Genomic DNA, 14,105 nt, shown 5'->3' on the forward strand with positions numbered 1-14,105 from the left:
GTTTTGTGATTTTAAATCCCTGCTAAGGTTCTCTTGCCAAAGAGTACTTGCCCCAAACCTGGTTCTTGGCATCCAGGAATTCTCCTTTCTGTGCCATATTTTTGCTCCTGTACCAACACTTCCACTGAGCTAGAGACCCTGCCAAAGATGCAACCTCTTCTCTAACAGGTAGGAAGACTTCGGGATTTGAAGTCACAACCCTACAGCCCACCTGATGAGAAAAAGTGTGAGGCTTATAAATCAATGAGTCTTAATGGACAAAAACCAGATACTGGTAGTACAGATATAAGAAAGCTGTTCTTTGTGATCACATATTCAGAATATCCCTATATTTAGTCATAAACTCTGAAGAATAGGATGTCTTAATTTCTCACCCCAACCCCTCAAAGGAAAACCAGACATATGTGAAAACAGCAAAGAATGTTATGGATGAGAGTCTAGTTCATCACTTGTAAGATACAGCTGATAAAGTGGACTCCGGACCCCAAATGCTTATGCCATCATATATATTGCTAGTCTTTAAAGTGTCAGATCTCTTTGTTGTATTTGCTAACGTAGTCACCTTTCTGGGAATAAATATATATGATGACACTTTGGGGAGAAATACAATTTTCGGTGTGTTGTGCCCTAGCGGTGAAAATGCTGTAGAAATGTTGGCAATAAGAAATAAAATCTACTTGCAGCTTGCCATAGTTAGCTCTGTCTTTTCACACTGCTTTGGCTTTCCCTTTGTTGCACAGACTGAAACCTTTTTATCGTGGAATTCCAGATGGATTCCAATGCCACCAAACTGCAAACTTATCCAAAATGGACAGATACTCACTATGCTGTTCAGCTGTAATTGGCACTCTTGCGGACAGTCTCTGCAGGAAATGGAATCAGCATGGCTGCATACACTCTAATCTGTCTTAAAGGGAATATATTTTATCCTTCCAGCTGCCTTTCTTTATAGCGATCCTTGTGGTGGGCAGCCACACTGAACTCGTTCTGCCTCTTCACTGGATGAATAGGACAACCATTGTCCTTTTACCCCATTTAGTTTTAGTGACTATAATTTACAATATAAAGACACTTTAGCTCCAAAGCATTCATTAGCATCTTATTCCTTTAGCTAAATCAATTTTCGTCCATTCTGGGCTTTCCAGTGCACTTAGTTTTGCATTCTTTAAATGTTCCTTTGTCCGTCCAAAATCACATTGATCAAACCGGACAACAGAGGCGATGCAAACAACATTACTTTCAGAACCCTTTGATATGAATAACACAACCAACACATCCAACACAAAGATATTCCTCTCAGAACCCAGAAACACAAGTCCCTAAAACACAGGTCCTCGGTTGACGCCACTTGAACAAGCCCAAACAATTTTCTATTTCTTTTCAAGGGAATGGAAATCAAATGAAGCACAGCCTCTTGCTCATCTCATACCTTCTGTATTCAAAGCTGTCATTGTCTAGAAGAATATGTACATCTATAAATACCTCCCCAGTTGTTGTTCTGTTGAAATAGGCAATGGAACTACAGAATCATAGAACTGTATGTCACAAAGATGCTTAATCTGGAGCCTCATTCTACATGGACATGCAACTGGTGTTAAGGAGTGGGGTGTGAAGTCCGTGTGGTCAGTATGTTCATAAATCAAGGCAAAATCTGCACATTACATGGAAATGTGTTTGTTGCCAGCACAAAGAAAAATGAATTTCCTCTCAGAGAAAAATGAATTTTGGAAAGGACCTGTTTTGAGTGAAATGATGGCTGACAAGGAGGGTGCTTGTTCCTTTCTCCACCAGTCTTTTTTAAAAAAATAATATTTATTGGAGTTTCAAAAAAATTACAAAAATAAAGAAAAGAAAAAGAAAAACAGAAAATACAAAATACAGAAAAATAAAAACAATTAAAAACAAGTCCATCTTTCCATGTCTTGTCTTTCATTTGCTTGTTTCCTTGACCTCCTCACAGCTCCCTTTTTTGTATTCTAGTTCAATTAGTTACCGTATTTCAGCAAATACTTTCCATCTTTGTTTTTATCTTACTGATTTATCTTAATATATTGTAACTTTACATTCTGACCTGTTGACAATCCATTTTTACTTAATCCTTTAAAACATTACTGCTAAAACCACATAACTTCATTCCAGCATCCTTCTAACATTCCTTAATTTTACAATGTTTCTGTAGATGGTCTTTTACTTTCTCCACCAGCCTTTCCTCCCATTCCATAGAGTTTTCCCCACTGCTTACCCCCCAAGGGTTGTGAAAAGCAAGAAAATAAGCATTTGGATGAAAAAAGCAGGTTGGAGTTCTGGAGCAGGAATAAAAGCTAGTGTGGAAAGCGTTAAGTGGCCACTGTCTATTCACCACATTTTCTTGCTAAAAAGGTCCCTTCCAAACGTGCTTTTCTTCAGAAACAATGGTCATTGAGGCTGTTTTACATGGATTTGCATGGCATATGTAATTTGCCCCTTAAGGCCAAACTAGTATGAAAGTAGAAGTCATAGGGAAGCCTGAGCAGCCTGGCAGGGTGAAGTTGGGGTGGTAGGGAGAGGGAAAGTTTACTTCTTTCCCTCCTATGGTGTTGATAAAATCACCCCTCCAAAGCTGCTGTTTGCATTTCTAAGGGGAGCCTCCATTTTGGCGCCAATGCAAACTGCCCTTAAAATTCGGACAGCAGCTTCAGGAAAGCAATATTATAGTTTGTACATTGCCTTGAGATACATATGTGGGAGGTCATTAATGATAATAGAGGGTGAAATTCAACATTGCGCTAAGACCATATCAGTTTGCCGGGTGGAACGATCCTCTTCCCCTGCACACTGTTCTGCAGGTTCTCATGATACCTCCCTTGCACAGGTCTTGCACGAATGGGGCTCATTAGGGCAACCCTGCTCATTTTGTTTTTGCCAGGACCAGTGCAGGGAGAGAAAGAGTTAAACTCCCCCTTCTCTGCCCAGCCCTGAAGCTGGTCATGCTTCCACAGCTATTTACACAGCTAAAAGCCTATGTACATTAATTTCCGTTACAAAATTAATGTCACACCTCATTTGGCCCTGAGTCTCCCATTCTATGAGCAGAATAAAAAGTTCTTGCAAGAGGGGACCAGCAACTAGGATTTGCAGTGTCTTATACAGCACAGCTATAGTAGACAAGAGCTAAGGTTTAGATGGGAAGCTTCCTTCAAGTGCATCTTTTGAGCACTCAGCTGGAATGTGCTGGTAGCTGTTGGCGAAGGTGGTTTGGACTTGGAGCTGAATGAAACTTAACTTTTGTATCACGTAGTTAAATATGCAAAGAATGGTTGCCTCCAAGTCAGAGCTCTTTAGTGTTGCTGTGGCATTGTTTTCCCGCAATTAGCTGGAAATTGAATTAAAATAGAGGGTCCACACAGTACTTAATACATTGCTGTATTGTCATCAGTCCTGGAGGCTAGCTTTGTGGCAGGTTGCAGCTGGGGTCTAATTCTGACACTGGTAGGTAAGAAGCAAATGAGTCAGAGGCAGGGGATGTGATCTCTGGCAGGCTGCAGCTGAGGTACGTTATCAGCTAAGCTGGTTACAGTATTTAAAATCTACTTTCAGGAGTAGAAACAAAGGGCAGGGTTCAACTAATCAGGCCCATAAGCGGAAGATGAGTGCAAAGAATTCCACTTGTGCAATGCGACTTCTTCCCCTCTCACCCCCCTACACTCCCCAAATTGACTGTTGGGTCTTGGGGGGTGGGAAGTTCCCCAGAACAATGCTCTTTCCGTCTGGCAAACTGGGATGGTTGTCCTGACAGAACGATCAGCATAGCACTTTGTCGAATTTCTCCCAGAACTGTTTTTTTGCAGTCATTTGACTCTTATTTTAAAAGAATGCCTGAGCTGTTGTCAGGAGGAATTAAATGATAAGAGCAAATCCTCTTTATTGATGATATCTGAGTTTAAATCACGTCACTTCTTATTTCTGTTTCAAAAACTGTGCTGCCTTGGCGTGGCATCTTTAATCTAGAGACTAATAATGTGGCTTGCGAAGGAGATACTGTACACACACACACACACACACACACACACACACACACACACTTTCTAGTTAAACTTTTCTGCATATGGCCAATAGTAACAGAACAGCTGTCATATACCAACCACTTTAACTCCTCCCCCCTGATGAGTGCTTCTGTATGCCAAGCCTTCGTTGCCTTTATATCACATGGTATCATTGATGTAAATGATTACCAGCTTCAGAGATCTCAGTGGCACCACCTTCTGGTGGTGGCTTCTGCAACAGTGGTGGCAATGACTCCCAGGGCAACAATAGTGGCTTTCCCACATAATACCCATGCCTAGTTTGGTGCTGATATCTCCCAAGGTAGCAGAACCTATGCCAGAAAATTGAAGTCACACCAAAGTAATGCTTTGGTCTACCATCTTGAGTCAAAATGGCACCCAGCATCTAAACAGCGCTGAAGTCCTCCAGCCCCACCTTGGGAATCCTCATGCTGGGGTTCGTGATGATATCTAGTGGTGTCTGAACCTATGCCAGAAAATGGGCAAAAGTCAAATGAAAATGACATTTCAGTTTGTCCATTTGATTCAAAATGCTGTCCAGCATCCAACTCAGGAACCCTCATGCCAGGTTTGATGATGATATTTCAAGAGGTGGCCAAAACTATAAAGAAGAAGAGTTTGGATTTGATATCCTGCTTTATCACTACCTGAAGGAGTCTCAGCGGCTAACATTTTCCTTTCCTTTCCTCCCCCACAACAAACACTCTGTGAGGTGAGTGGGGCTGAGAGACTTCAAAGAAGTGTGACTAGCCCAAGGTCACCCAGCAGCTGCATGTGGAGGAGCGGAGACGCGAACCCGGTTCACCAGGTTACGAGTCTACCACTCTACACGACACTGGCTCAGGCTGACAGCTAGTCAGACTGACAAACCACTTACCAAAATATGTATTAGATGTGCTTGTGTACATTTTTGTAAACAACTTTGGGAAGCATTGCATTTTAAAAATATAATTTTTTCTTAAATAAAATAAGAAAATACTTAGAATTAAAGTATTTTGCATTTTTCAAAAAGCAATTTAATAGCAGTAGATTCAGGGTATTATTGAATGAAGAGCCCAACGTGAATCACTATTTAATATGACCTCAGCAAAACAAGATGCCATATTGTGTGGTCCCATATGTTACTCATACTTCTTTAAAAACGGGGATATTAGGTGATTCAGAATTTGCAATATGCTACAGATATAGCGAACAGGAAAAATGCTGTTAATGAAGGAAAGCACTTTCTTTGGCCAAGTTTTGAAAACAACTTTCATACTCATGAGACAAAAATGAAATAAAAGATCATATGAAACACAAAGAAGGGAATTAACCTCTCTGAGCCACTCCAGAAGGATACTGTGGTCAATGGTATCAAAAGTCGCCAAAAAAATTCTTTTTGTTGCTCCCCTATATCTGACAAATGTAATGAACCAGGGTGATCAAGGCAGTTTCAGCACCATGACCAGGCCTGAAAACAGACTGAAATGCATCCAGATATTCAATTTCCTCTAACGAAACCTGGATCTGTACCTTCACCACCATATTCAGCACCTTGCCCCAAAAGAGACTGTTAGCCATTGGATGATAATTGGTTAACACTTGTAGGTCCAAGAAGGTCCACTTAAGGAGGAATAACAAGATAGCTAGCTGTTGGCACATTCCCACATAATTATTGGCACATTCTAGAAACTGAATGTTAAAGCAAAGTATCTGCATTTGTGAAAGTTAGGAGTTAGGGCCAAACTAAAAATGATATTTTTAGGGCCCATTTAAAGAACAGAATGCATTCACCAGAATTCGTTCTTTAGGTGAGCGTTCGCATAATGAGTCCATGATTTACATTATTTCCTATGGAAATATTTCTAATGTGGGATTTGTCCGATCCCTCCCCCAACCTCCCTGGTGTCTTCCTAAAATGATTGCAGCCAATCAGCAAAAGAGAGACAAAGGGGGGAGGGAAACCTGATTTATCCAATCTCTCCTGCTTCCTGATTCATCTGATCTCACTCCCCCTCCACTCTGTGGTTTCTGCCCGGAAAGGGATGCTACTGATCAGCAAGGCACAAGCAAACAAGGAAGTAAGAAAGTTGACTGCCCAGATATTTAATTCTTTATGTGCAGATAAGTGGATTTTTATGATAGTGAGGATGTGGATAGTGGGGCCTGAGTGTATGAGGGGAAGCTGGATCACCTGCTGCGTGTGATACCAATGAAAGCTCTCCCATTAGCCCCTGGAAGTGAGCTCACATAAGTGCCAGGAGCTTCTTGGGATTAAAAGACCCTTGGGAATGATTTTCATCAAAACCACTGTAGGAGGCAAGAATGAAACCCCCACCAAACACCATTGCTCTGATCCAGCTTGCCCGCCCCCAGCACCTATTTAAACTGGAGGGGGGGAGATGTTCAGGTTAATTTTCCTTACATACAATTATCATCTGTCAACTTCGTCCTGTCCTAGGTCAACTCGAGACTTCCAGGGGAGGCTGGGTTGGAGGAATGTTACTTACTGAATGGGCAGGGATACACCCAAACGAATATGACAAGGAAGGCAAAGCACAGCCTGTCAGGACCCTGGACAGATCCTGGCTGGAATTCGTCTAAGAAGAGCTGTTGTCTGACCAGCATGAAGGCCTGTCTGGCCTGGACTGGCTGTTAACTTCATTCCCTTTAGGAGCTATCTGTGGTCCTTAAAGGGCCAGTGCATGATTCTTCAGCCACTGAGTCTTAAAGCACAGGTACAGCAGTGTACACTCCATTGGGGCTGCCCTCTGAGTCTGAAGAGTCAGTAATACCACATCCTCTGATCTGGAAGGTCTTGGAGTGGAGGATGATGGTTCTCTAGGCAATGCCTCCTTCCCTTCTAAGTCTTCCTCAAAGCCAGGTGCAGGATAGAGGCCAGAGAACCTAACATATTTTGGCCCATAATATGTCCACTCAGGTTGCTGGGGTACATTCTTTGGAGCTTTGCTCTCTGTCTGAAGCTAGATTTGATTCTCACATTGTTTGTTAAGAACACTGAGATTAATAGTCATGTAGAAAAGGTAGTGTAAGTGTGGCTGCATAAAGATAGATATTGATCTGAACACACACTTCAGGAAGTTGACACGAGTATTAATATTTGGAATATGTATCTGGGTGGCAGAACACACCTCCCAATAGATCACTCCAGTTTGTCTACGTGTAAGAATCTTCATGTACAATAGCACAGAGAAAAATAATGAGAAAAGCCTTTTAAAGATAAAAATGCCTCAGTATCGCCAAGAGCTAATGACATGACAGACCAGTTAGCCTCTGAAACTAGAATGGGGAACCTGTGGCACTCCAGTTTTTGGGTTTATTTTTTTTGCTGGACTACAGTTCCCATATTTGGCCATGCTTTCTAGGGCTGATGGTAATTAAAGTCCAACAACATTTGGAGGGTCACAGGCTCTCCATCCCTATTCTATGGCACTAACACACATTAGATCGTTTTGCTGCTACTGAGTAACACAGTTGCTCTTCTGGTTTGTCTGTGGGATGAAAGTACTTGGGACCTGGGAAGGTGCCCATGGTTTTGATCTCTCAGATATGGAAGTTCGAACAACTGCCATTCTCACATTTTTGTACAACAAATTCACGCCAAGTAGCCTGACTATGCACAGATGACACAAGTGCCAGTTGTCTTGGAGATAATCTGGATTGAATCTATTATAATTGAAAGGATGGATTTTCTCCATAGTAGGAGAGGATAAATTAATTGGGGGGGGGGGGGAACCTGTTTGCAAGTAATGTAATTTCAGTGTTTGAAAAATTTCTTTTGCAGATAATTGCATTTGATGAGTTAAAGACAGACTTCAAGAGCCCTATAGATCAGTGCAACCCAGCACATGCGGTGAGTTCTGTTCTGTTATTTTATAGTAATTTAGTTTTGATAGTAATGCTAAACTGTCAACAGAAATATAGATTTGAATCAGGATTGCCTAAAAGTGAAATTTATTTTAATATGTAAACAGAGTGAGTCTTGATATAATTATTTCTGATTCAGAAATGAGGGGTGTTGGAATGGAAAAAGGCACATACCAGGGGTTGACTCACATAACTGAAAATCGGCTTTTGAAGGGCAAAGTCAGTACGCATTACATATAGCTTGTCATGTGGCGAAGTGGTCAGTTGGTCATCTGGCCACTCTCATCATATGGACATGTTGACTCCCTGTGGGTAATTACCCGTATTTTTCGCTCTATAACACGCACCCGACCATAGCACGCACGTAGTTTTTAGAGGAGGAAAATCCATAGGCATGCCACCCGTAGGCATTCCCTCCATAACACGCACAGACATTTCCGCTTACTTTTTAGGAGGAAAAAAGTGAGTGTTATGGTGCAAAAAATACGGTATATGAGTGAAAATACATTTTAGTTGCATTGCTCATGGAGAGATTGTTGCTCCATTGCTCCACCATAATGGCTGTGACAAAGCTACGGTACCCCATCCCCAGAAATCCTGACAGTGGGCCTAATGAGAGGTTAGAGGATGGTTTCCCACTATGTGAAGGAGCCTTGTCCTCACATGCTCCTCTTTCCCTCTCCTATTGCATGCCAGAAGAGGAAATCAAAAGCATCCTCTTGAGTTTTAAACAAACCACAGTGCTTTGTTTTATGTTCAGAGTCTATGAACTGTGTTTTGTTTAAACTTGAATTAATGAACAAGCCTCAGAAACAGTAGCTTAATCCTGACTTGTGTGAGCTTTTACAGATTTTAAAGAAACCCCGTCTCCACGTTGGGACCTAACCAGAGAATACTGGTTTAAAAGTGGAAAGAGATGCTTCCAATTTCCTCTGGAGCAATTCCAATTTCCTTTGGAGCATATGAGAAGAAGGGAGAGCAGGAGGGAGTATGCAAGCTTGAGACTTGCCATGGCTTATTTACATAGCGGGGAATCTACATTTTCCATAACATCTGAAACAGCTGTATATGGAGGCAAAGCGGTGAAGATTGTGGATATATGAAGTTTCCTCACATCAAGTTAGGCTATGGTCTGTTTATCCCAGCACTGACTGGTGGCAACTCCAAAGGTTCCAGGAATATCATCTCTCCAAAAGATAGGCTTGAAAAACAGCTATGTGAGCCTATGGCCCATAGTTAAATGACTAAAAGACCGATTGTAGATGCTGCACTGCTTAAGTCTGTTAACCTTTAATAACTACCCTGTTATTTCCAAGGGGAATGTAGAATTTAAATTCCCCTTGATGCCTGGCTGTAGCCAGCGCCTCATCCTAGGGAATCGTTTTCCCTTTTAAGAATTTCAAGCTCTACAGCAGAGAAGTTATCTCTCTCCAAAGCTGCATGACTGTGTATGCCCACCACTCATGACTGCTGTAGGAATTCATGTCCATTTTCGCCTAGAGAAGCAGATCGAAGTCTCACAGTGTAAGAGGGAGATAGCCACTGTAGCAAATCAAATTAAACTTGCTTATGAGATGAGAGAATTTGTCTCTGATGTAATAGCTGATATATTCCATAGGTGAAAGGCACAGTAACCATGTTTACCTAAATAGAACCTGAAGGGAAGGCGGAGGGGTTTTTCCAACGTCTTTGAAAACCGGTGAAGCATGTTGAGCAGTGAAATGAATAAATAAAACACACACACAAGGCAAGTGGCAATGTTTGCTTAGCCAAGCTGAAATGCCAAGCTTAAACTGGAAGACTAGAGAGGGCTTCCTTAAACTTTTTGGGGAAAGCTCAGGTCTGCCAATGTTCATCATCATGGTTACACTTAAAGCAGCAATTACTTGTTGAATGTCTCTGGCCATAAAGGAAAAAAAGTGTGTCTACACAGTGCTGACTCAGACACCCCTTGCCTTCACTGCCATCATGCACTGCCCATTTGTAAGGATGTGGATCCACTTTACCCTACAGAGGAAGCAACTTCTGCTACACCATGGCAGATGGAAGAATGAACACAGACCTTAACTAAAGTGACCGAATTTACTAGATCTGAGGTTGAATCTGCTTCCTGGTGACATCCGAATCATGTTGGTGGATAATGCAATACAATGGTTTGTATCCAAAGAAGTCGTCCCATTTGCATAAGGACTTCTGCATGTGCAATGGAATCAACAAAGCAATCATTTTATTTGTCCCCTTCCTCTCTTCCCCTACGCACTTCCCAAATCTGTTCTGGGGATTCCTTCAACCCGGGGAGCACACATGGGGAGAGGAAAGGAAAAGGAAAAGGAAGTTCCACTGTGCAAGCAGATATCCTTGCATGAATGGGATGACTTCCTTAGACAAAACATTACATCTTGAAGTAGTGGGCACAGATTTTATTACCACTAATTAATTACTAATGAAGCTCTACCCAAGTCAAATGCTTTTCAGCCATTACTGGGTTGTAGAGTCAACACAGGTACAGTGTTGTCTTCAAGGATACACCAATTCACCATAATTCTTCGCATAATGAGGATGAACTGCAGTGGGGAGCTTTTTGTGTCCAAAGCAGCTCCCCATGTGATTGAGACTTATAGAAAATCAGTTTTCAACTGCATAGGGAGCCTCCATGGGTACCAAAGTCTCCTCATTGCAGAAGTTAATCCTCATCGTGTCAAAAGAATTTGTGTGACCTCATGGGCATTAACCCCAATACATGTGCACTCCCTCTTCATCACAGTACCGCTTGGGTTGAGTTTACTCCATTTGGAGGTAGTTTCCTTGATTCATGGGTGTCTTAAATTGTACCCTTTCACCTTCCCTTTCTCTCTCTTTTCTTTGACAGAGAGAGCGATTGAGAAATATTGAACGAATCTGCTTTCTTTTGCGAAAGGTAGGAATTAACCCACGTCGGCTGTGGGCTTTGGGCTGTTCAAAGGGATCTGAGCCATCGTATCGGTGTTGCTAGAAATAGCACTGGACCTTTCCTAAGGTTCCTCCTCCAGCAAGGAGGCAATAACGGCAGAATGGAAATTGAAACTGATGTGACCTTTGAAGGAAGGAAGGAAGCTAATTAGGAGGGACTTCCAATCAGTCAATAATATTCTAAAAAGAAATGAACTTTTCAGAACATCATTGGCTTCACTTTATTAGCCTCATTTTTTTAAGGAAGCAGACGACTTTAGGAGGCATAATTTGGAACCTGACATACAACCTTAAATCTTTGTTCCTATGCTTTCTTCTATAACTATGCAACAGTAATCTGATAAATGGCATACCTTTTATTGTGAGCCTTTTATTATGATTTTCAAACATTTGAAAGGGAAAACTGAGCACTTCTTTTAAGGGTCTTGGGAAAGCATTTGCTGCTTTCTCTTTACATAACTTTTTGAGCAATAAACGATCTTCTGTTAATTCTCTAGTGAGGTTACCTGCACAGTGGCTCTCACAGCAACCCCACACCTTGAGTGCTATGGGAAACAACAGTCTCACACTGGTGTTGTCAACAGCAAACTCATTACAAGTGGATATCCTATATATGCGGTTGCTCACCTTTAAACACCTATGTATTCATGTCTGGAACTGGCTGGCTCAGTCAGGTCCTTAAATGTGCATGACATTGACATATTATTCACTTGCTCCTGGAAACACTGCAGGTGTTCTTCTTGTGTTCTTTGTTTTCGAGGGAAGGACAATAGCTCATCATAAAAGCATTGAGTTGGAAGAGACCCCGAGGATCATCTAGCCCAACTCCCTGCAATATAGGAATCTTTTTCCCAACGTAAGGATCAAACCCACGACCCTGAGGTTGATTCTCATGCTTACCAATCGAGCTATCACAGCTCACTGATGGGAGCACTTGGAATGAAGCTTTGCATTCAAAGGGCCCCAGGGTGAAACTCTGTTGTTTCTGTGTATGGCTAGAAAAGAGGCCTATCTGAAGCCCTGGAGAAACACTGTTGATCTATATAGGCAGTGCTGAGCTTGATGGATCAGTGATCTGTCTGAGTATAAGGCAGCTTCCTATCTTCTCTTTGCTCCGAGATACTAACACTACTGCTGTCCTGGAAATAGTTTCATTGTGTTACTTGCTAAGTCAGCATCCTTCTAGTTTCCAAGCCGTGCCCCAGTTTTTGTAATGTAAAGCAACAGACAGTGGTAATTTTATTAATATATGTGTGTTGCCTGGAGATGTCTTGCCCACACTGGTATTTAATTTTTATTGAGCCTAAGCATCCTTGCTAACAGCAGAAGCAGTACCTTTCCGTTAATTACATCCTCCACATACCACACACTCTAGGGAACAGGTTACTTTCCATACTCTTAAATTGTTTGTTAATACAGTCCCTTTTCCAGAGGTCTTCGGGGAAATGCTGCTTTTAATTGGGATATGTGCTTTAGGGAAAAAGGAAAACAAGATAATTCAACAGAAAGGCAGTACTCACGGTAGACAACTGCTTACAGTAGCTTTCTCTGGATAGCAATTCTGGGGTATTCAAGGTTAGCGGCAGAGCTTTGGGGAGCAATTAGAACACTAAACTAGTTTATGAATAAAGTAAAATGTTGGGGAAGATGGATGCAATTGTTAAGGCACACTTCAGGTATGCAGCCTCATTATTATATTGCTTTGTGTGGCCTTGGATAGTGCAGTATGTTGTGTGCATTTTCTGCTTCCTAAAGCGTTCTCCTGAAATAACTCACTTGAATGAAAAACAAAATCTGTTAGGCACTTTTCTTTTTTCTTTTTTTTTTAAAGAGTTGGGCTAATGAAAGATTTCACCTTAAGGTCTTTTTGTGAAAATGATTGGTTCAACCCATGACAATTTTTAAAGTTTGTGGGACTATTACTGTTGGTTTTGGTACAACTGGGCTCCATGATTAGAGCACAAACCACCTTATGGGAGAACATAATCCAGTTGTTGGGCAGGAGCTATCAGCTGAAGACCAATGTTCTATACAGCAACTACTGTACAACCTTTTACCCAACTGTTTAAGGCTCTTCCTTCTATATTAAAAATCTAGCATCTTTGCCTGAAAGTGTGTTAGTGATTTATTTAAACAGTTAGAGGATCAATCTACATTACAAACTTAAAAAATGCATGCAGAAAATTGTTATGGCAGTCATGTCACTGATGTTCATACTAGTTTGGTTTACAAATTTTCTGTGATGAAAGACCCCTAAATGTACACTGCTCTGTTACTGGTTAGAGGTAGGGATGAGGGGAAGAAAACAATTTAAGTTTGTATTTAAAGGCAAATTCACACTTATTAAAACAATATTCAACCTGAAATAAAGCTACCCTTCGAAATTTACGGTTATCTGAAATTTGCAAGGCTGTTCTCTGGTCAAGTAATGTATTCAAAAATGTGTGCATTAAAGTGCGCATATAAATGCATATATTTGTGAAAATAACATACAGAAATGCATTGTGTTAAGGGAAACTGCATTTAAAATATTGTATAGTTGGAGAAATTCACATGAAAATGCTGATGAATATTCATGAGAACTTAAAAACAACCCCCCAAAATAATAGAAAACTGGAAAATGAGAAACTGAGAGAAAATGTATTTGACATATTCACCCATTCCTAGCGACTAGCATGATGGCTATATGCAGCTTATCACTTGCTAAAAATCAGCAAAGGGAGAAGGTTGCTGCCTTCATGTCTTGCTTGTAGGGTTCTCAGAGGAATCTTCTTGGCTTCTGTGGTCAACAGAATTTTGGACCAGATGGGCCTTTGGTTTTACGTTCTTAGAAAACGAGCAGCTGAGCTGGTCTTAAAGCCACAAATAGAATTTATAGTCCTTCCTTGATTACCTCTGTAAATCATTGTTGTTGCTGCTGACTAACTTAGGTCAACCTGCTTCTTAATTTAGAAAGGGCTGAATAGGAATTGTAAAATTTTACTGACTAGTCACATTAGATGGCAAGAACTCCCGCATAACTGACTGTACTGTTGATACTTATTTGGAGGCTAAGGTTCTCCATGCTCTTTATGTGTGTGGTTAGATGGGACTAGCAATGTAAGGACCCCTCCAGGTGTCTTTTGTATTGCACATTTATTGTGGTTTGTTCTTATGGGGCAATCACAGGCAATCCCACTTTCAATACTATTTGTGCCTTCAAAAGTTTCCAATCAGTGCATATCCTGTAACTTCCTTCTGAAATGC

General features: G+C 41.2%; 1 protein-coding gene across 2 annotated transcripts in view; it reads left to right on the forward strand.

Moving 5' to 3' along the window:
• The window catches only part of CNIH3 (cornichon family AMPA receptor auxiliary protein 3), a 57,526-nt gene that overhangs the window by 24,460 nt on the left and 18,961 nt on the right, over positions 1-14,105 (forward strand). For both annotated transcript variants that reach the window (XM_081904516.1, XM_081904517.1), the window contains exons 2-3: positions 7,828-7,896; positions 10,780-10,827. In XM_081904516.1, coding sequence (XP_081760642.1) covers positions 7,828-7,896; positions 10,780-10,827 — 117 coding nt within the window. The remainder of the gene's footprint in view (positions 1-7,827; positions 7,897-10,779; positions 10,828-14,105) is intronic.

This window comes from Podarcis melisellensis (genome assembly GCF_964234715.1).
Source record: "Podarcis melisellensis genome assembly, chromosome: 3".
Taxonomy (NCBI): domain Eukaryota; kingdom Metazoa; phylum Chordata; class Lepidosauria; order Squamata; family Lacertidae; genus Podarcis; species Podarcis melisellensis.